Raw genomic sequence first — 22,624 nt, forward strand, 5'->3', positions numbered from 1 at the left:
AAGTCTTGTTTCTCCGATGGTATTTCAAAGTTTTACCTGTGGAGAGGAGGGAGGAAGAGGCCACCAAGGTAGCAAGAGTCTTGCTATAAGACTCTTATAGCAATTATCTTTGATCAGCTAGGGCGGATGGAGGCAGACTTCGGGAGCCCAAATTAGAGATTGTGTCTGGGGGAATTTTGATGAGCAGTTTTGCAAAGGGATTAAATCCTGGAGGATCCCAGCTGGTGAAACTGCGAGCAGGTAGGTCATGTGGGATTTATAGAAGGGATCCTGGGAGCGATCTTGAACATCTTTGAAGGAAAGGCTGGGAATAAGCGGAAATCCTCTGTGGGGGCTCAGCTGGGTAAAATCTGTGTGTGGGGAAGAAGTGAAACTACCTCAGAGACAAATCTGAGAGACTACTTCAGGTGACAAGTCGTGGTGAGAAAGCAATCCTATGGATAAAGTCTGAGGAAAAATAAACAGATAATGGAAGCAGTCAAGCCTCCTGCAGGAAAGTAGAAGGAAACAGTTTTGGAGGTTGTATCCATTGCTGAAAAAAAGTCTTTCTTTTGTCTGGGGTTAAACCTCTGGACTCATTTTAAAATGTGGTTTAGAGGTTGATCTGAATAGAGGTGAGAGTAATTTCTGTCCATATGCTTTGTGCTGTGAGACCTGTCCTACATTTTAACATGGTGTTAGTTTAAAGGGACGGGGGGCAGTTGTGGGACCCTGGATGTGATTCTCACTGAGGGGACACCTTCTCAGAGCATAGGGCTAGATGTCATGGTAAGAAAAAACTCCGTTGATGAAGGAAGCCGTAAAAGTATTGAAAAAGGTGAGAGCATAAGGGGAGAAACAAAGATAAAATGGAAGTTTAAGAGAAAGGTTAACTGACAGGTATAACACAAAATCTTTAAGCTTCATTACAGTGACATGTTAAATGATTGTGATGTGGGAAGAAGGCCATTAGGCTTTCAATGCCGTCATATATTACAGGGAGGGTAACAGTGGTTAATGAGCAGCATTTCCAAAAATCTTTTATAAAGGTGCTCATATTCCTAGAAATAACTTTTAAAGTCTTGCTGATGCTTATACTCACTGAGTTGCCCTGAGAGCTATACCCTGGGTATGCAGCCTGCTCTGGGATTCAAATAGCCCGTGTTGTGAAGATGGCCCGGGAACCCAGCCGGGAGGTCTGAGGAACAGCCAGATGTGAAAGCTGTCCTCCCCTAGCCAGCAGTGAGGGAGGAGGAGGAGGAGTAAGCAGTTACGTGTTGACCTTGACATCAGGCAGGGAAGATCTCTTTTATAAGGAAGTTTTCCTGGGGTGGTTCCAGTTTATGGCCAGGTGAAAAGTAGAACGATAACCTATTTTGTGCCATTGTCATGATATTTAAGCCCCATTCTGGGTTCCTAAAAATTCTGAGCATTTATGCACTGTATAAAATGAACAGGGGTAGTAAGTACGAAGTGAAACCTGACAGATTTCAGGAGAAACCTGAACCTTGAAATCCTGACAGTTACACAGTCCCTTCTGAGCTACACTGATCATTTTTTGCTCCCATTCCTTTTTTGAGAATTACTCCCAGCCCGTCAAGATTGAGCCATATATCAGCATTGTCACTGATTTCAAAATTTTCAAAGCTACTGCTTGCCCAGTGTCAGACTAATTGTGCATGTGATCTCCAAATTTTTTCTGGTGGGTTGAAGAGTGTTCTTGGTGCTCTGGCTCCCTCCCCTTGACTCTTCCCATCTGTGTGTGTGTGATTGCAGGTCCATGGTCGCAGACCATTCAGGATGCTGGTGTGAATGAGCAGTGCAGCAACATCCTCAACAACAAGCGGTTTATGCTGGACATGTTGTATGCGCATAACAAAAAGCCCAAGGATGAAGAGGAGAAGGAGCTGGAGGCGAAGGAGGAAAAGAAGGAGACGGAGGAAAGCGAGGAGTCACTCACTAGCCTAGCCAGTAGGATCTCTATCCTTCAGGCCACGAAGCAGGCCAAAGATGAAAGTGTCAAAAAGATGGAGATCGGAAATCTGGACAACCAAGGCAGCGTGAAAGCCTTTGCGGAAAAATTCAACAGTGGTGAGCTGGCCAAGGGGACAGCCATGCCTGAAGATGAAATCAGTGAACAGGTCCCCGAGAAAACACCAGCACAGCCAAAGAAGGAATCTGACTACATCTGGGATCAGCTCATGGCTAATCCTAGAGAACTTAAAATCAAAGACATGGATTTTACAGACTTGGGGGAGGAGGATGATGTAGATGTGTTGGACATGGATATGGGTCCTGGGGACTCCCTTGTTCCCCCTCCTCCACCTCCACCTTCTTTTCTGGGTTTGCCTCCTCCACCACCTCCCCCGCTGTTTGGATGTCCGCCTCCACCTCCACCCTCTGCTAATTTATTGGCTCCTCCTCCGCTGTTCAGCACTCCTCAGGGTTTAGGGTCACCCCAGGTTTCTAGGGGTCAGCCAGCATTTATAAAGAAGAAGAAAACCATCCGTCTGTTTTGGAACGAGGTACGGCCATTTGAGTGGCAGTGTAAAAACAACAAACGCTGCAGAGAATTCCTGTGGTCGAAACTGGAACCCATTAAGGTGGACACTTCCAAACTGGAGCATCTCTTTGAGTCTAAATCCAAGGAACTGCCTGTCACAAAGGTACAGCTCGTATTCAGCTTGCTATTATTTTGCTATTGTATTGGTATTCATTCTGACTTAGATCTAGGTGATTTATGTTGCTTGTAAGAAAACAGTGGAAATTACTGGATGTGTTTCTAACTTGGCCTACGACGGAATATATTCCATGGCCTGAAACTAGGAGATGAGGCTAGGGTGGTGTTGCCCTCTTATCTCAGGTCTCTCGGTTTTGGGATATCACTTCAGGTGGGGAAAACCAACAAATTTTACATTACGTTGTTTGTAGCTGAGTGCCAAACTAGGTATTGAAATCTGAAATGTTTTCTGTTACATTCATATAAAGGTCACAGTGTGATGATTCATATTTGTGTATTTGACAGTTCTTCACTTGGTAATATCTTCCTAAAAGTTATGAAGAAAGGTTAAATATCAAACTGGATCTGCTGCAGAAAGCCTACACATGTGCTTTGTTCTGAAGGATCGATTTATCAGCTGGACCAAGTTTACAGCTAAACTTTGCAGGGGTGTTGGGTTTTTGTTTTATACTGGTGAACAGGCATATTTTAAATCCTTAATTTGTACAATGTGGCTATACAAATTTTAGGATAGAAGCTGGCACAGGAAATACCTCTGTAGCTAGGATTCCCTCTTCCTTAGGAGCATTGTTATAAAATAAATAAAATAAAAGGCTGGTGGCATGGCTGTTTAACATTAGACTCAACAACAAAGGGAAGTCTTTTGTAGTTAAATTTAGTAGGAATTTGAAGTAGCATTAAAAAAGTTACTAGCGTGAACATTTGTTTTTCATGGCTACATAAACTCTTTTTCTTCTAAGCAGAATAATCGGTATCAGGGAAACAATGGTTTTTTCCAGTTAAAATGCTAGTAAAAGATGTCCATCTCTCTTACTTAAAATAAATAAATCGCTTGTAGGTTTTCTATCTATGCCTGTGTGTTTTATAGTGACATAAAACCCAATCAGTACCTTGAATATTTTACTTCACTTTGGCTGGCAAAAGTTGTTTTATGTATTATGTTGTTTTATATATTATGTATCATATTTGCTCTTGTATCATATGTTTGCTCTTAATCTGGGAAGACTGGATGACTTAGGTAAAAGTTCTCCGTGTCACTTGTCTGGGTTATTAACTCAAAGTTTTCTAATAGTCATTCTTGATCTTCTTGGCCAAGTGGAAACATTGCAATTTCAACAATCAAACCCCTCATTAAGTACTTAGCAAACAACAGGTACATAAATACATGGTCGCTGTTCTTAGCTGAATTTTTTGTGACACAGATGCATGTAGATCTGAAACGTGTGGCGTAGCAGCTCTAAAACCACATTCAGCTGATAGTTCATTTGGCCGATGCTGAGATTAATTTCTCTCTCTAATTCCTTTTCTGCTGAGGAAGGAACGCTGGTGACGTCGTGGCGTGTTACTCCTCATCTCTCTCCCTGTAAATACAAATCTGCCACAGGTGGTTCGTAGATGGAAGGAATGAGAGCGTTTTCTTAGATCCATAAAACATTTAATTCCTCGAATTGAATGTGGAATTATGACATATTTGCCATTTCCAAACTTTAGCTTTGTGCTAAATGCCAGTATTGTAATGGATCAGTCTGGCTGATTCTTAACCTTTTATTCTCACCCAAAATTTTTGATAAAATGTTAAATTGTTGGAATTCTGACTTGTTTACTTTTTCAGTCATTTACCGTGCATGTTCCCAAACTACCTTTGGCCATTTCCCCCCCTCCCCTCACGCTTGCTTCCCAAACCTGCCTGGGCTGCCTGATGCTTTGGCACAGCTTTTAGCTTCTGGCTGGAAGATGAGTGAGCAGGTTTCTTTGAAATTAGTGCAAGTCTGAGGAATGATTTAGGTGACTACTTTCCTCTTGGAGACTAATAACTGCTCTCTGCATGAGACGTTATACTTTTGGCTCTCTTTCCACCCCGTCCCATAACACAGACATAGAAGTCTCATTGTCTCTGTAGAGAAGACAATGGTGACCAAGGATTACCATAGTGGAGGTCTACTCAGACTTCTGAGACTCTTGCGTGGTTTTGGTGAATACCAGCAAATCTTCCAGAGCAGGAGATGGTCCTTAGATCAAGTGAGAGTGGGAATAATTAAGCAGACCACTGAATCTGTAAAAGACTTGAGGTTTGGTACGAAGATTGCACTCAAATTAGGATAGCTCTCGCTTTTTCCAGACTGCTTGGTTTATTTCCAGGGAGTACATTCCCCGTTGTGTCTAGTTTCTTGCGTCCAATGGCTGCGATCCAAAACAGGTTTATTCTATAATATCGTAAAGTCTGACTCACAGCTCAGTTGGTTCAGCTGAAAAAAAGAGCACAGAGCAACAAATCAAAAGTCAAATCTCCAGATTTCATAGCAATAGATGGAAGCAGGTGCATGGAAAAGGAGCAGTCCAGAAGGATGAGAGGAAAAGCGAAGTCAGGGTGTGTAGGGGGGGGCTTGGCTCTATCTTGTGCATATGCTCTTTCATACAGCTGTAACCAATTTTAGTCCAGTTTCTAATCCTTCACTGATTTCCACAACACACAGCTATAAACAGCTACTTCCTGGCTCATGAGAAGTTTTTCATTAAACACAATAGACTGCAATAAAATAAAGTGGATTTTAAATTGTAGGATATAATATAGGAGTTGGGTGGGGGGAGGCTGGGAGGGGAGATTCTTGATTTTAGGAAAACTTACGCCACACTGGACAACTCACACATTGATTATAGTTAATGGAGCAGAGTGTTTATTTAGTTGCAGAGTGTTTTTTTTCTGGAATAGAGGACTAGGACATTCTGTTTGCGAATAGAAAGAGAGTGATCAGGTACCCCTCCAAGCCAGTCTAGAACTTCTTTCCTTCTCGCTCCGTCAAACAAAGCAGGTATTTTGGCAAAGTACTTCGAAGTGTTTATTTTTCTGTGAAGAGAAATGAAAACACGCAGACACTACTGAATCAAATGGTGTTGTTCAGCCTTTCTGCCGTTCACTTGGTTCTGCGTGTCATTTGGAAGTATTATTTTGCTGATTCATCTATATCCTGTGGGACATAGTGATCCATCATGTGCCCACAGACTTAAAGTAGTAGGAGTGAAAAATTAAGGAACGTGTTTTCGTGTACACATGTATATACATGCCTAGACACATATTCCTTTGGAAAACATTTGTTGCAATTTGAATAAATGCCAAGGCAAGACATAAATGTGGACCAGAATTTCTGAAAAAGATTATATATATGTATCCCGGACAAAGCCAGTGGCAGGTGAGTGATTCCGTTTTAAAACCTCAGTGCTAAATCCTTGCTAACTGAGATAGAAATAAAAAAATTGCCATCTCACTATTAAGGGATCGCCCATTTTTTTCTGTACTACTGATACAGTTTAAATGCAGAAGATATTTCTGACTCGATGCTCATATATAATTACTTATTTATATGCCCACTGGAAAAGTGATTTAAATTTTTCTGCTTCCCATATTAATTAAAGCAAAGAGGCATGTTTTAGACTATGTGCTCATCAGACTACAGATCACCTTCTGTGGGATGGTAACGGTTTTTAACTAACCTATGTTGACTACACAGCCTTCAATAGAATGTGGCCAGTTAGGTCTTCTAAAGATCTAAATTCACTGCAATTGTCAATACATTTTAGGAATGTTTGTTTCCCACAAGTTTTACCACCTAAAATATTTGTATTTTATAATTAATTTTGTATTTACATTTAATAATATAATATTCAGCAGTTCAGGGCTTACGTTACATACTGAAACATTAAAATATAAAATCAAGTGCACTAGTGCATTGTTCCCTCAAACATTTGAAGTCATTCTCTGTTAATGAACTTACAAAACAGAGTCTGAAGTCATCTAATATTGTAATAGAAGTTAATAGCTTATTTTAACAGTCAGATACTTAGACATGTGCAATTTCATTGCAGACAAAAAGGAATTCTTTTCCTAGTGGTAGGGTAATAAAATTTATAGTAGTAAAATCTTTCTCTTTTCTTCATCCTTTTATTTATTTGGGAAGGATTTCCTTTATAACTCAGCCGTCATCCCCAGAATGGATTTAAAATCTCTTCTGCCCCTGTTTTTGAAAAGAGTTAGTTACCCCAAATTTTTATACCCCATATGCAGTTATAGCTCTGGAAAATACCTACGTGCTTACATCTCCTATATAGCTCATCTGTCTTTCATAACTCATTGCTAAGGAGCGAGCGCACTGTTGCAATTGCAGTCGTCCCAGCGGTTAGCATCATATGTCCCTCAAATTAATATGTCTCTCTTGTCAAACTTAGGAGCCTAAAAACAGAGATCTGAGGCTTACTTACCCATACCGCATGTGGGAAGCCTAAAATTAACTCTTTTCCCTCTGCATAAATTCTCTGGAGCTGTGTAATTCTGTGCTGCGAAGGACAAGGTAAAAAGTGGTGGTTTAAAAAAGGCTTAGTGCGATACAGACTCAAGAGGAAGCAGTCTGTGGCGAACCCCGCTTGTTTTTATGTGGTCTTGGCCACTAACTGTGGTCCTGAAAATGTGATTAATGGCCCTGGTAGTAAAAATGACTCCTTCAAAGGAGAAGCTGCATCTCCAATGCTTCAGGTAGCTCCCCAAGAAAAAGAGGACTCTTACTCAAAGAAGGGAAAGTTCAAGAAGGCTTCAGGGATGCTTTTAAGGTGTTAAGAAGAGAGCAGTTCTGACAGAACAGACATACAAAAATTGAAAACTAATGTTAACTTTGCTTTCCGAAAATTTATCCTGTTTACTGTTCTTTTCAAGTTTAAAAAAAACAACCCTCTCATTACTTTCACAATTGCATCATACCACGTTAATCATGTTGGTATGATGGAAGGGCTGTGGTGCCACACACGTGCTGGGCAGGCTGCTGGGAGCGGTGGGCATACCTCCTCCTGTGCAGGCAAGGAGCTGAGCTATGCCAGAAAAAGGCATCTTTGTAACGGTGTAGCTGCATTCCCATTATGGGCTGACCCACAGGCGGAGGTACTTCGATAAAATCATATTTATTAATGTAGACAGTTCTTCCAATGCAGAATCAGCGTGTAGACCTGGCAGTAGGGCATTTTTTGACTCAGTGGTGGCTGTCGTGCAGACCCAAAGGAAGTAGAGAACAAAGCTTTGTGGTCTAAAAAGCAATCCTGAGCACAGATCGAGGCTGGGGCCGTAAGAGTCTCCTCCCAGGCTTCCCCCAAACCCACAAAAGATGCAAGAGGTGTTACTACTGTAGACAACACAGACGATTCTGTGTTCTGAACAGTTGCATGGGCTGCCACATTGCAGCCTGGAAAAAGGGATTGCTTAGTCTCTCTCTTTGCCCCTTTGAGGTGCATCTGTGCTAAGGCTGCTGCTGCCAGAGCCACTAACTACAGTCCAGGTAACAGGCTCTACAGGGAGCTGACAGTCACGTCTCTGCAGCCTGTGCCTTGCTGAAACATGGGTTTATACACAGCAAAGCATGTCTGTGCTTGCTTGCATCAATGTGCTGGTCGTCTCCCTATGCTCCTGTGCTTGACAGCATCCCTCAGCCCATCTCTGACAGGGCAAAGGAAGGGGAAGGGGAGAAAACGTGTTTCCAAAGTTCACGTCTATGGAGAGGGAAGAAAAATCGCTGTGTATGAGGAGCAGAGTCCTCTCCTCTTGCAGCTGCCTGGTATATGACTTATGTAATTGCCAAAAAGACACCTTCTAGCACGGGACAATGAGAGAACGAGACGTATGCTGGGGCGTAAAAGCAAAGACCACGTTCAACACTGTATTATGCCATATAAATGGTTTGTGAGTCACCTTGCCTAGTTCATTCACATTTTGCCACTATGAGGATGGGGAGAGAAAGGAAGAAATTTCTTGGGTCTTCTCTAGAATGGAATTTAAAGCATATGTTGTTAGTTCTTTGTGCTTTCATTGTTATTTATACTGTAGTTTATACTGGAGGTAAGATCCAAAGATCATGTCTGGTCTCAAATAAAACTTCGAAAAAAGCAGAAAGGTTGAAGTTGTTTTGCACCTGTGAAGGGCTTGACAGACATACCATGAGCAGCAAGGTTAGAATACCCTTCCTCTGACAGCCAGAGGTCAGAAAACTATGCCAGTGTCTCCAGAAAGGCCTCTACAGCTCCTTTGCCAGTGTCCAAGTTGGATTTATAACACATGAGAGTGCTGGCAGGCAGGTGGGAACCACCCTGTGTTTCCCAGCCAGCCACACAGGCGAGAGAGGGTCGGTGGCCACTCCGGCTTGACGCATCCAAAGGGGAATTGAGCCCCAGAGCCCATCGGCCACCCAGCTGCTGCCCCGCTGGCTGGTCCTGCCGCACAGCAGAGCTCTCGCACGGCAGAGACAGCTTCAGGCTTTTTTCAGACTGACTCCTGCCCCAAACTGCAGCGTTCCCAGCCCTCGCGGGGACTCCTGTGAATCAGGCTAGCTCGGTTTTGCACGGCATCTGAAACTGTGTTCAGCTCTCTGGTTAAATCCTGGCAGCTCATGCTAATACCAGCAAGGATGTGGTAGAAGAATTCAGCTTTTTTGGATGACTATAAATGCATTAGATTTACATTCAGTGTCAGCACCCTTGAGTAGGGGAAGTCATTAGTGAAAGGAGTGACTTTTTCTTTATAAAACAGGCTGGAGGAATAATATTCTTGTTCTCTTCTTTACCAAGAAAACTGCTGCAGATGGGAAGCGACAGGAGATCATTGTATTGGACTCAAAACGAAGCAACGCTATTAATATTGGTTTGACTGTGTTGCCCCCTCCCCGGACTATCAAGACTGCTATTTTGAACTTTGACGAATATGCCTTAAACAAGGAAGGAATAGAGGTAAGAAAGAGTAGTCGATGTCTTCAAGTCTGCATTTTCAATGTTTCCTTTTTTTTCAATGTTGCACATGGTACAGGCCAGACTTTTCATGGAACAGGGAAAAGGGGATGTCTTATATCATGACAGAGAGTTGAAACTCGTCAAATCAATGTAATGTACTCAGAAGCGTGTAGTATTCACCTGAGGTTGGGCATGCTCAGTAAACGTGGATTTCTCTGCTTTGTTTGTGTCTAAGTCTGAGTAATGATGGTGTTAATTCCTGTCAAGATTTTTGGAGTATTATCAATTCCTCTGGAGCTTGACTGAAATACTGTGAGCAGCAAGAACAGGCAGTGAGTTACTAGGGCTGATGCAACTGGTACAGGGTTTAATAAAGTTCATGCCTAGCTAGCTGTTGGAGTCATTCTAGATTGTATATCTAACGGAAAACAAATACAATGACTAGTTCTGCTCAAAATAGCGTTTCTGTGTTGCTGGTGTTTGAAGAAAAGCAGTTGGTATAAAGATTACAGATGATGTAATTTTTACCATTACATGTTTGACTTTGCAGATATTCTTACCGAGATCCAAGATGAGCTCTGTTTATTATTTTTTTTATCAAAACATTTTTCTTCTATGAAGTGTAAAAGAAGCCTGCTGCTCCCCTGGTTTTTTTCATTGTGGTTGTATTAATTTCAAATCTTTTTTTTTTTTTTTTTTTTTTAATAAGCCTGTATCATCTAGTAAGAGTAATCTGCACAACTACAAATCTCAACCAGTGGCTGAGCTGCAGAGGTCATGTATTGATTCACAGTCACCTTTCAGTGGTTTGGCACTGTGTTTCATGATTTCCCTCTTTCCACCTTCACTGTGCTGACTACAGAAGAAAATGAGAAAAACTGGCTGGAATGGAAATGGAGTTGCCAACAGTTACATGCAAAAGAAATACTTAAGGCAAAAGATCATTCTAGCTAGAAGGCAAGGCCTGATTTATCTCTACTAGAATATAGTTTCTTCCCAAATCTATATTACTTATTTGCTATATACATACCTTACTTACATTATGAAGGTGACAAATCAGACTAAAAAAGTAATTTTTCATGGCCCAGCCCATGTACCCACCACTGCAGTTTGCAGTACTAAGCTTTAAAGTGTTGGAGAGAAGCACCCCTCCAGCCAAGCCCAACTCACAAACCACCAGTTAGATCTCAGTGCTGTAGGCAATGTTTCCATACAAAGTCCAACATAAAATGGCTGATAAAGAAGGACACATCTTTATTATCTTCCATGTATCATCTCCTTTGAATTGTGTCCTTCTCTGGCACGCTTAACAGAAGTTCAGCTGCTCTGCACAGCTCACCCTTTCCAGTGCCAACATTTGTAGCTGGGCTGTCCATCTGCCAACCACCTGTGGTGTCCATAGTTGTGAGTGCCTTGTACCACCACACCCTCCTTTGGGTGGCCTTTCCATTAGCTGCCAGAAACCCGTAATTTCATTTAAAATATATATGCAGGTAGCTTTCAAACTGAAGAATTCAGAAACCAGGAAATGATACGCTGTTGATATATTTGCCCAGCGCTAAAGAAAATGGAGATTTCTGAGTTCTGTGTCCACAGCTTGAAGCTAAGGAAGTGAGTAATCCTGATGTGATCATTCTGATATTTAAAATCAAGAGAAAAGGAATAAACTGTGTGCCAACTGTGTGCCAACAGTGTGCCCAGGTGGCCAACAAGGCCAACAGCATCCTGGCCTGTATCAGAAATAGCGTGGCCAGCAGGAGTAGGGAGGTGATCGTGCCCCTGTACTTGGCACTGGTGAGGCCGCACCTCAAATACTGTGTTCAGTTTTGGGCCCCTCACTACAAGAAGGACATTGAGGTGCTGGAGCATGTCCAGAGGAGGGCGATGAAGCTGGTGAAGGGTCTGGAGCCCAAGTCCCATGGGGAGTGGCTGAGGGAACTGGGGTTGTTTAGCCTGGAGTAGAGGAGGCTGAGGGGAGACCTCATCATGCTCTACAACTACCTGAAAGGTCTCTTCTCCCAAGTAACAAGTGATAGGACAAGAGGAAATGGCCTCAAGTTGTGCCAGGGGAGGTTTAGATTGGATATTGGGAAAAATTTCTTCACCAAAAGGTTGTCAAGCCTTGGAACAGGCTGCCCAGGGAAGTGGTTGAGTCACCATCCCTGGAGGTATTTAAAAGACACATAGATGTGGTACTTAGGGACATGGTTTAGAGGTGGACTTGGCAGTGTTAGGTTTATGGTTGGACTTGATGATGTTAAAGGTCTTTTCCAACCTAAATGGTTCTATGATTCTATGGAGCAGAGCCCAAATACTTTGCACCTTGAGGGATGAAGCCCTTATTGGTTGGGAAGGTTGATGTCCATGGAGAAAAGAGCTTTTTTTTCTCTGTGTTCCATATTTATTTACTTCTTGTCAGATAAAACCCTGCACTGAATTCAGATTACCTTCCCCAAAACCCAATTTACAGATTTTTCTTATAGCACATTGTTATAGAGTCAAGATAGAAGTTTATAGCGAGATAGAGGGCTGGATTAAGCTATGCAGAATTGGCCAAGAGGTGCAAGGAGAGATACAGAATGCATCATTATGGGTCCCACTGTTTTCAGAAGAGCCCTGCCTCAGTTTTCCATACTGCTCCTTTGACCTACAGTGTAGGCAAGCTTTGTTTCCTCTTTCTCTTCTCCTCTGTATCCATCTGTTCACTGCCTTTAGCCTTAGAGTTAGCTTAGAGGGAACAGGGGTTGTCTTTTCAGTCTAGATTTTTAGAAAGTTTTCTAGTTCATATCTACAGTTCCTAAATATTAGGAAATAATTGGTAGTGATGATGAATGAATCAGTAACAGTGTAAGCATCAGCTTAATTTATATAAAAATGCAGCAAAATAAAGCAAATTATTTGCTATATAATATACTTTATAGCTAATCTGTGGGTTGAATGAGGCAGGACTGGTATGGAAAAAAATTATGCAATTGGTCTAATTAAAAAACTGCATCACAGTGGGTACTCAAAAGCCTTTCTGCATAGTTAATTGTTTAGAAGAGATGTCATGGCTAGTAAGCAGAAGAGAGAGATGTAAGGAGAGCAGGAGAAGAGATGTGATGTGTGCAGTGAGGGCATAACATTCACTGCTAAAATTTCAGAGAAGCTATAATTTAGGATCATCTTCAGCTTTTAGGGGAACCAGCACGGAGCAGGGCACCAACAGGGTATAAAGTCACCTGAGCCATCTGTTGCCTCTGTGCTATGTCGTTCGCTGAGGAGCATTGTCACTGTCGTGTTAGTGTGCGTGTGGCTTTAGTTCTGCACCTTGGTGGATAAGTTCAGATTAAGTAGTATCTTAAAACTGACCTTAGCAATTCCTTTAAGGACAGTGGACTAAAGTAGGGCTGACAATAGTGCTAGTAACAAGGCAGTGATGCAGTGGGATGCAGGCTACAAGTTTGTGATAGCCCAACTCATCACCAAGTTCATAGTGACCCAGTAAACCCTCCACTACTGTCCTACATTCTGCTGAATGCTGCTTTGCTTGTGCCATTTAAGTCTTGTTAGTAATCCATACTTCGCTTTTTAACTTCAAATATGTAACTAAGATAGGAGAAAAAATTCTCCAGGTATTTTAAAGCCCCCTATGCCTAAGTATGTTGCATATTTTAGGCCATGTATTTGAAGTGGTTAGGTACCCCTGAGCTGTGAAACAGGGCAGAAAATGGGCCATGGTGCTAGAAAGGCAGATGGAGTCCATTTAGTATGCAGAGCAGGCACTTCTAGAAACATTTTCAAAGGAAGGCACAATGTGTGTCTGCAAGCGTGCATCAATCCAACTAAAAAAATTTTTGCCACCTTACATTTGCCAAACTGGTTGTGTTTTCCTTTCTTTGAAAGCTTGGCATTCATTGTGTTCAAACAACTTAGAGCTCGCTGCAGGATAAAGAACAGCCTGCTTAGCATGGATGAGGGCTTTCCGTGAGCTAAGCAAAAGAGGCAAGTTTAAAATCCTGGCACCTAATTTTAATGAAGTGTATCATGAGCAACTGCAAGGATAGAGTTCACCAAACCAGCCCTTGGTGCTTGTCTTTAGTAAAGGAAATGAGTGAGTCCCTCTGTAAAGTGCTATTCAGTAAGGGAACGTGGATCGAAAACAAATTATACCGAAGAGTATGATTAATTTAGCAGAGTAAAATTGGGGTAATGCTGTGAGGAAATTAAGGTGGGTTGCTTTGTGCTTTACAACATAGCTTTGTGATGCTACACAGTATTGCATTGCATTGGTAGGTATAGCTTTTAGTAAAACTATTTGAAATGAAAAAACTCTCCAGGTAAGCTAGGCCCTCCCTACCTACATTTGTTAAATACTTTGAACTCCATGTGTCTGGAGTGGCTGGGTAGCCCTGAGATGTAAAAAGGAGTAAGAAATGAGAGCCTGGTGTTAAAAAGGTAGATTGTGACATGTATAAACAAAAAACAAAACTTGATTTTCGGAAACAATCAAGATATTTAAGTTTTTGTTCTGATAGTTGGCGTGGTACGTTAGCATTTGCAGTTCCAATTTATTTAGCTGATGCTTTGTAAAAGTGTGATGGGATGTTTCAAATTCTGCTAGCTCGCGTGACCTGAAAGAACACCTCCTTTCACAAGTCTAGGCAGAAGAGAGAACGGACTCAACGGTGCCTTGCTGGCCGTACACCCACAGTCAGAGTATTGTTGCCCTAATGAGTTTCAGACTTTATTTAAAGAAAAAAAGCTACACTTCCACTCCTTGCAGCAAACCAAAACATCTTCTACAGTTTCTGTGACCAGTAATGGCATGTTCATGTATTTCAGTAGAGAGCTGAGGAAGTGGAGCAGTCTGACCGAGGCAGCAGCTGTCAGTTCCTGATTTACAGGGGTGGCTATCAGGCATTTTAGATATAGTCCCTTCTCAGAATTGGATCATTTTTGAAAGAGTTGAAATAAAATTAGTGCAAGCGGCCTCACTTACTGTGGAGTCCTGACCTTCATATGCTTTTATATTTTGTTAGAGCTTCTGCAGGTAATGCGAACCACCGATGTGTCTCATCAATAGCTGCCTGGAAAGCTGAAGTGTGAGAGCCTTTTTGGAGCTTTGGTCTTAACAACAACCAGATATTTAGTTTACTCCTTTTTTTCAGGCTACTGTTCGCCTGGTAAAATCAGCTGAAACCAAATATGAAAGCCAAGGCACCCCTGCAACCTCATCATCACTGAGAAGCCCCATTATCTCTTGAAAGAGATAACTTAAGCACCTAATTTCCACAGAGGCTCCAGGCTATTTGCAGTCTCTGGTTAGGTGCTTTCTTGCATCCCACACTGAGGCCTGTAACCCTCGGGCATATAGGGGTTATAAATTTTGCCCTGTGAGCCTTGTAAGGCTTTCCTCTTAGAAATTTTTGGAGATCATACGTCAGGATGGCTGAGTCCAGGAAATAAACGGTTTGATCCCTTCACTGAAAGTTCAAGCAAGTGGCTGAGTCCAGCAGTCCAGGTGCAGAATAATTAGGATCCATTATCTTATGCGAACAGGATCTCCAAAAATTACTTCTTTTTCTCCATGAAAAGATTTGTGCACTGGTTTTCCTCAGAATGTTAGTCTCTGGCCCAAACAGTTGTGTGAGAATGCATGGAGGTGAAATATGTGTATCACACATATTAGAGGATATGAGCATAGAGTTTGTTGATAACCAATTCTTCTTTAATCGACCTGACAAGTGCTGTAAAAGGGAGAGCGTTATGAACTAATGATTAGATTCAAAACTATTTTTGATTTAATGGTCACATCAGGTGCCAGTAACCTGCCCTGCTGTGTTTTTGTACTACTTTTACTGTCAGTGATGCTTAAAAAAATAATAATTATAAAAATAATAATAAACCGGCAGATGGTGTACTCATCAGTTTCCAGCGCTCCACAAATGGCTCAAATTAGTCATAGAGTGGAAATCAAGAATAGGAGTATTTTACCACCTGCTCAGGGGCATACCAAGGATGATGACCAGCAGGATCAGAATTGCTTGCCCAAGCAGATTAGAAGTGCTGATGAGTAAGTCGTCATTACGGGGGCAGTTGCACCCTGGATGGTGTGAGACTTGCCAGCAGCTCTGGTCCCATCGAGGCAGGGCTTTCAGCAGCAGGGGTGATCCTCGGCAGCTGGCTCACTGTACAGGCTCTTTCGCTTGGCATTCTCTGTTTCACATACTACAGTACACAGCACAGCAGCCTTGCAGTACTTGGACTTGAATGCTTTTTGTCAGCTCCATCTGGCTTGTGGTGTTTACATAAAGCTCAAGGAGGAGGAGAGTCCTTTTGGAAATAAAGCTTACTGTTTCATTGCTCTCTTTAAAATGCCCGAAAGCAGTGCAGAATCTCTGGAGTGAAGGCCCTGCACCACCACAAAATACTTGTGGGATCCCTGGGTAGCTGCCAAAAGCCCTAGTTATTTGTAGGAGGCAATTGAGAATACTGCTGAAGTGTTAGCCTTCAAAAATGCTTCAGAAGCGTTTTTATATCCGTCACATGGCTACTGCTAAACTCTCCATGTCTGGATGTTCATTGACCCTATTTGCAAGCCACCTTGGCTCAGCTGAGGGGGTGTTGGCTTCTTCTTGTTGTTGAAGAGAGGAGTAGGCACGAGGAGGCCTGACTTCTTCAAAGGACACTCTGCGAAACACCACTTCTTATGAGTCTCAGACTCAGTCTCTCTTTTTTATGAGCTTTTTTAGATGAGTATTGGTTAAGCACTGAGAAATGTCCTGAAGCAGTTTTACTTATAAATCTCTAGTTTGATGTTAGGTATGACCTAAGTTACAGATTTCAGCGTGTGTGCATGGATGGATGCATGGATAGCACATCTCAAAATCAATACACAAATGCTATTAGTTGGAACAGGTGTACATCAGAATATTTTCCAAACAGTCATTGACAGGGGAAGGAAAAGCACCAGAGTATATTGAGGGATTTTCCTCCTCTTCTTTTTTCCTCAGGATATTAATTTATTGAGGTAGATGCTTGCAGTGTCCAAGCAAGGAGGCTTTTTTTTTTTTTTAACTGAACGGCAGAGCCAACATTAACAGAAAGAAATGCTTCTTTATTTATGTTTATGGAAGTCAGCACAAGAAGATGGACAGCAATACAAATGCTGTGGCTGAAATTAAATAAGTCCCAGTTCAACAAATGGAACATTATTTGCTTGCTTAACTCTTGTTCTTTGCCTGATTGACCAGAAAAGGTCCCTTGCTCTCCACGCTTACTTCCAGCGCTGTACAAGGAGCCAGATGAATTATCGGTAAAGTTGTGCTACTTTGATGAATTGGCTATGTCCAGCGCTGGAACAAGGCTGTAGTTTGGATTGGCAGGTCTGATAGCTCTTTGGCTGTATTTTTATTATTCTCTCCTCCCCTCCAAACAGCCTCTATCATTATAGAAGGCTACAGCAAAAACATGTAATTCCTCAGATGAATAAACATAAGTCGTGTTGAAAATCTACTGCTTTGTTTTAATGAGGCATTGATCAGCAGGGTGAAGACCTCAACTTATCTGATGCCTTTATGTTGTTTTGCTTTTCTTTTTCATTTTAAAATGCATTTATTATGTTAAAAACTAATTAAGAAGCAATACCTTAGAGAGCAATGCTTTGAGAAGGAAAGCTGCCACATGTGAACAAGCATGTAAAATCCAAGTATTAAAGGGAAAATATAAATGTTTTGAGCCACACTGACAGCAGAAACTGAAAATATTGAGATCCTTTTTCATCAATATTTTAGACTTTTCAGATCAAAAGAGAAAAAGGCCATATGTTATGCAATGCATAATACAACTTTAAATTCAATGTGTGCTCCTTGGGTAGTTGTCCTCAGTTCGGGCGAAATTTTGGGGAGTGACCTAATAGGCTGCAGTAGTTGTCATGTTTCATAAAAAACAAAACAGACTGAACAAAGAATAACAAATGATGAGAACAGCAGGGGACAAGAGTCCTCAAGTTATTCCTGTATATCTACAAGTGCACTGGAAGATTCGTAGATGTTGAGGCTAAAAGGGACCTGCTATTTAGTCTGACCTGCTGTAGATCACGGGCCAAAAGATTTCACCCATTCTACCCTCACTTCTGTATGTCATTTGCAGAAAGGTGGCCGGTTCTGATTTAAAGATATGAAAGCTGAGGAGTTCAGTCCTAACCAGACGCCCTGTCTTTCTTCAGTGTTTGATCCCATGATTAACCATATCCACTGACTACAAATTTTTAAAAATGCTTGTTAATACAGATGTGTTTTTCAACTGCAGATGTTCGAGATAGCAGGCCTTGTTTTGCTCTCTTGTGCAGTGGGTTAGTGCTTGGCTACTACTAATTTACCAGCCAGTGACTAAGGACTTCTGCCATTGCTGCTGAAAAGTCACCCAGTGTGACAGGAGCTCAGGCGAAGTCCAGGTGAAGCTCGTCGCGTGAGCCTGCGCTGCAGGAGCACTTGCCACAGGAGCATCCCCATGCCGCTACGTCCAGCCCTGGCACGCTTCTGGGCACCGCCGCTGACGCCTGCCTTTTGTCTCCTTTCGCAGAAAATCCTGACCATGATCCCGACCGAGGAGGAAAAACAAAAGATCCAGGAGGCGCAGCTGGCGAACCCCGATGTCCCCCTGGGCAGCGCTGAGCAGTTCCTTCTCACCCTCTCCTCCATCAGCGAACTCTCTGCCAGGCTCCAGCTCTGGGCTTTCAAGATGGACTACGAGATAGTGGAAAAGGTGAGGGGAAAGCAGGGAGGCAGGGGAGGAGACTCTTCCAAGGCTTTGCTTAATCTTTCCCTGACCTTGTTATTATATGAGCGTATATTTTGAGGAAACAGCAAATGGGTCGCTTTTGTTTCGGTGGCCAACCAGGAAACAGCTAAAATGATCCTTCATAATCTGTTCCTTCTATAAAAGAAAATTAGAGATTATGTCTTCCTTCCTTTAATTAGGCAGTAATGATATTGGAACAAAGAGGAGGGCTAAATCCTTACCACATCTTCTCCAGATGTTGTTATGCAGGAAATTCTTACTTCAGAGCAGTAAGAATTTTTCTTTGGATAAAGATTGAATGAGGACTACAGTATTCAGCCTTACATTGTAAAATGAGAGTATTGATCTTGCATCCATGTGAACTAAGGAAAACACCATCCATTAAAGTTATTTCTGTTTATAACTCTTTCAAAGTTATAAACAGAAGATAAGGCATCCTTCAGGGGTGCTCTTTTCAGTTCAGTCACAGACAATTGTTGCCACCTTCTTCGTGGATGGCATTTATTCAGAGAACACTATAATTGGGTTTCTTTCACGTATGATGAATCACAGACAAAAAATTCAAAACGGCAGCATATAATTTTGGTGCATAGGTGAGGCAGAATGAAGCTGTGTAGGTGATTTCAGCTACTTGCTGACTTTCACAAGCTCTTTCAGGAATCTCAGCGCAGGAACCTTCTGGCTGCACTTCCGGCTGCTCTTCAGGCAGCTCTCTCCTGTATATATTAATTTTGTATGTGTATCTGTGCACAAATGTGTATATTAAAAAATCGGTGTAACTTTGTGTGATACAGATTCTGAGAAGTGGGATATGCTTCTGAAAATGCCTTATGCGTACCTAGCCGCGGTTATTTAACAAGTTATACAACAGTGGACTGACTTGCAGATGATACTGTCAAGATTACTCAACTTCTGCTTAATTTTCTTAGATTTTAGGAAATGCAATCACACTGCATTTTCACATGCAATATTCAGGATTTTTTAATTATGACATTTTAGTCTTAGACATTTACATTTCTGACTTGTAAAACGTAAAATACTTGTATCTGGCCTGAATGCTTTTTTTGCCAGTTTTTTTTTGCTCTGGTACAGCTATTTATTCTGCTTTGAAGTTACCACAAGGCTAAATTGTTCCTTTCATGTGAGCTGAGTTAGCTGTAGCTGCTAATCTATGTCTATACCTAGAATTTCTAGCTTCCTCTCAATCAGAAAGTAACATTTGAAGCACTGCTAAAAGCTAAAGAAATTCTGAGTTTTCCTGTTGCTGATCCTGTAATGTTTATACCACAAAGTTAATGAATTGCCAGCTAAAATCCATGCAGAATGGATGTTAGTATAAAAAGTCTCAAACACCTAAATTACTCAAAGAAGCGATGGCTAGAGTGAAGATAGTATCAAGATTTTTATCCCTGTTGAAAGGTAGATAGGCCTAAGTACGGTACTTATCATAAAATGGTACAGGAAATAACATACGATAACTCTGATAAAGTAAGAGGAGCATGTGATAAGAAGCCTAGGAGACAAGCAGAGGTATGAGAGACAGCTTGGGTGAAGAGGAAGATACGGGATCAGACATCAGAGGTACAAGACAGAGCGAGTAGTTGGGTCTCTCCAGTAACAAAAGGTTAAAGTCAGAGTTTAAGTAACCAATCAACATAAGCGTTATTTAGACTGAGGTAAGATACCATGAGCATATCCAATTAAAAAATGAAGTAGTTTGCATTAATGATTGTGATAATAAAAGAGTCCCATGACCTGCTAAGATTCTTCTGCTCTTGAAACTATGTTTTTGCAGAAGATCCATCTGCAAATGGGCAAACCCTTTGTGAAACTTAGGTGCCAAATCACTTACCTCCACAGTTTTTATCATTTTTTTTGTCCAGCATTTGCTTGATTTTTTTAAAATCTATTTTAAAATTAGGAAAATTCGTAATAGTTCAGAATGCACTCATATTATTTATCGAGTCACACATATATTTTATGTAAGAAATGAATGAAACTTACTATTATTTCCATGAGGCTGGAAGTTTTAGATGGTCCATTATGTCCAACAGTGTGAAATACCCGAGTTCTTGATGTAAGGCTGGGGTTCTCATTCATGAGACTCTTGCTAATCAGCCGAGAACAGAGTTTTGCCTAAGTAGGTTTTAGTTCCATCTCTGACAATCTGAAAGAAAAACATCATGAAATTGTTCAACAAAAGGGTTAAGTGAGATACTGTTCACGTTTGTAGAAAAGCTTTCCAGGCGTAATGAAGGAAGTTATCTTTCTTGGATTTAATTTAATTAACTAAAGCAAGTCAGGGTACATTTGTATGTACCTTGGAGGGACAGGTACAGGGAGCAGCCTCGGACTGTGAGGGGCTGAACTGGATGAATGAATACTCGTTCTCTGCTCTTTACAGAAAACAAAAAAGGAAAACCCTTTCCAAATGATCTGTTTGATAATGTGTATAATGTTTTGAAATGTTAACGTGTATCTAAGGTACTGTACACCTACTGAAGGTCATCAGTGGAACAGTAATTTTTCTCACCTTTCTTTTGGTATCATATTTTAAAGGCATAGACAAAAGAGGTAGGGTTTCAACTTTCAAATACTCATTTTCAAACTTCTGGTTGCTCCGAAAAATTACACTGTGTTACTGCTAGTTCTTTATACTGAACTATTTATGATGCAGATGCTGTCAAACTTCATTATCTCAAAGGGATTTTAAAGGCCTTAGAAAGAGAAATAGAATCTTTAGTTATCCTAAATTAGGTACTTTTTTTCTTAAGGTCACTGTGGGCAAATATATCCCTATTGCTGACAACTTTAAAGGATCCTACATGAATATAAGCAGGTGTAGAAATGAGAAAAGTAGAACTGGTAAAGAAAAGGGCTTGCTTCAGTTTCTCTTCTGAGCAGAAAGATTACTCCTGACTCTAGTCTCCCTGGAGACAGTGTGCTAGAGAAGTAAGTGTCCAAAAAGATTGTACTTTTGAGCGATGCTTAAACTGTCTGAAAATTTTAAAAAGTGCATCAGAGCTTTTTAAGTTTTACAGTATGATCCTGATACTTTCCGTTATTTTAAAAGAGCATGATACTTTATGCAGGCCAGTCTTGATTAAATGCAAATATGGCAAATTACGTTTTGGTCATCTCAAAGTTCCCATCCCAGCTAAGTTTTTACCTCTCCCAGAAAAGCATGCATGTGAACTTGTATCGGTGCAGTAAGCTAAACTTGTTACCAGTATAGCAGGTTGGTAATAATGCATATGCCAGATAGCTGTACAGAACATGTGTGCTACATCCTCCCTGTCCCAGGACCATTGGATTCATTGCACACATATATTTGAGTTCATTTGTGCATGTGCATCAAACATTTATCAGGCATTATCAGATGTCTCGCAGCCAGAAATTCCAGACAAATCCTCAAATTTCATTCACGCATAATTTCTAGGTAAAAAAGAAGAACGTGGTAAATAAGGATACATGGTATCTAAGGATATGAGATACATATCTAAGGATATGTATCTGCCCTCTTTAGGTAGAAGGTGAGTTTTATAGGGAGCAAGAATGGGTTTTTCATCTGATTATACAGTATCTAGCACACTGATTTTTATTGGTTTTTAATGCTACAATAAAATGAAAAATAAAGAGTCATTATAAATGTGTACTATATGCAAGAAAGTCTAAGCTTGGATAATTTGCATGTAAATAGCTAAATTAAGGGCTACAGTATGGCCTGCTTTGGAAGCCTTTTATGCTACTTTTTTAATCTCTTCCAGAATGTTTTAAATTAATCTTTTAGGAATGGTTTTTTTAACAGGTTGCAAATTGATAAAAGTAAAATAGTTCAAATGCCTGTGTTTACAGCAGATGCAGAGCAGTGTGATTCATCCCCGTAATGCAACAAAACAAAGTATATCAACCCTGACTTTAAAGCAATTCAAAGAATTCTGTGCAGCAGTTTATTGATTTTTAGTTTAACTTGATGAAGTCTTGGATTATTTAGCATCTCTCCTCTGATGTATAAATGACTTTGCTCACTATGCCATCTCTTAATTGGTCTTGAATTTGCCATATTCTTTTCTTTTCAAGAGATGAATTGTTCTGTAGTGACTAGAAATGTGTGTTTCCTTCATCTTTGTGCTCTTATTTATGGTAAAATATCACTACAATTGTTGAATGACCTGTTGTATTCCTCCAAGAAAGTGAAGTTCTCAGGTATTTTACCTCTTGGTCTAAAGTAACAGCTTCGTTTTGGCTTCTTGGCTCATAAAGAGTGTAATAATTTGGGAGAAGAATGCTGCTTACTGATGCTTAGGATGGCATTTGGAGATAGAAGCAATGTGAACTGTTACTGTGCATACAAAATATACTCGG

The 22,624-nt window shown here is 41.0% G+C and overlaps 1 protein-coding gene across 1 annotated transcript in view; it reads left to right on the forward strand.

Moving 5' to 3' along the window:
• Positions 1 to 22,624, forward strand: part of FHOD3 (formin homology 2 domain containing 3) — a gene marked incomplete at both ends in the record, with an annotated part of 54,234 nt that overhangs the window by 17,304 nt on the left and 14,306 nt on the right. The window contains 3 exons of the mRNA XM_009586097.1: positions 1,756 to 2,645; positions 9,317 to 9,475; positions 18,041 to 18,223. Of these exons, the coding sequence (XP_009584392.1) occupies positions 1,756 to 2,645; positions 9,317 to 9,475; positions 18,041 to 18,223 (1,232 nt within the window). The remainder of the gene's footprint in view (positions 1 to 1,755; positions 2,646 to 9,316; positions 9,476 to 18,040; positions 18,224 to 22,624) is intronic.

Source organism: Fulmarus glacialis, unplaced genomic scaffold (assembly GCF_000690835.1).
Source record: "Fulmarus glacialis isolate BGI_N327 unplaced genomic scaffold, ASM69083v1 scaffold26379, whole genome shotgun sequence".
In the NCBI taxonomy this organism is placed as follows: domain Eukaryota; kingdom Metazoa; phylum Chordata; class Aves; order Procellariiformes; family Procellariidae; genus Fulmarus; species Fulmarus glacialis.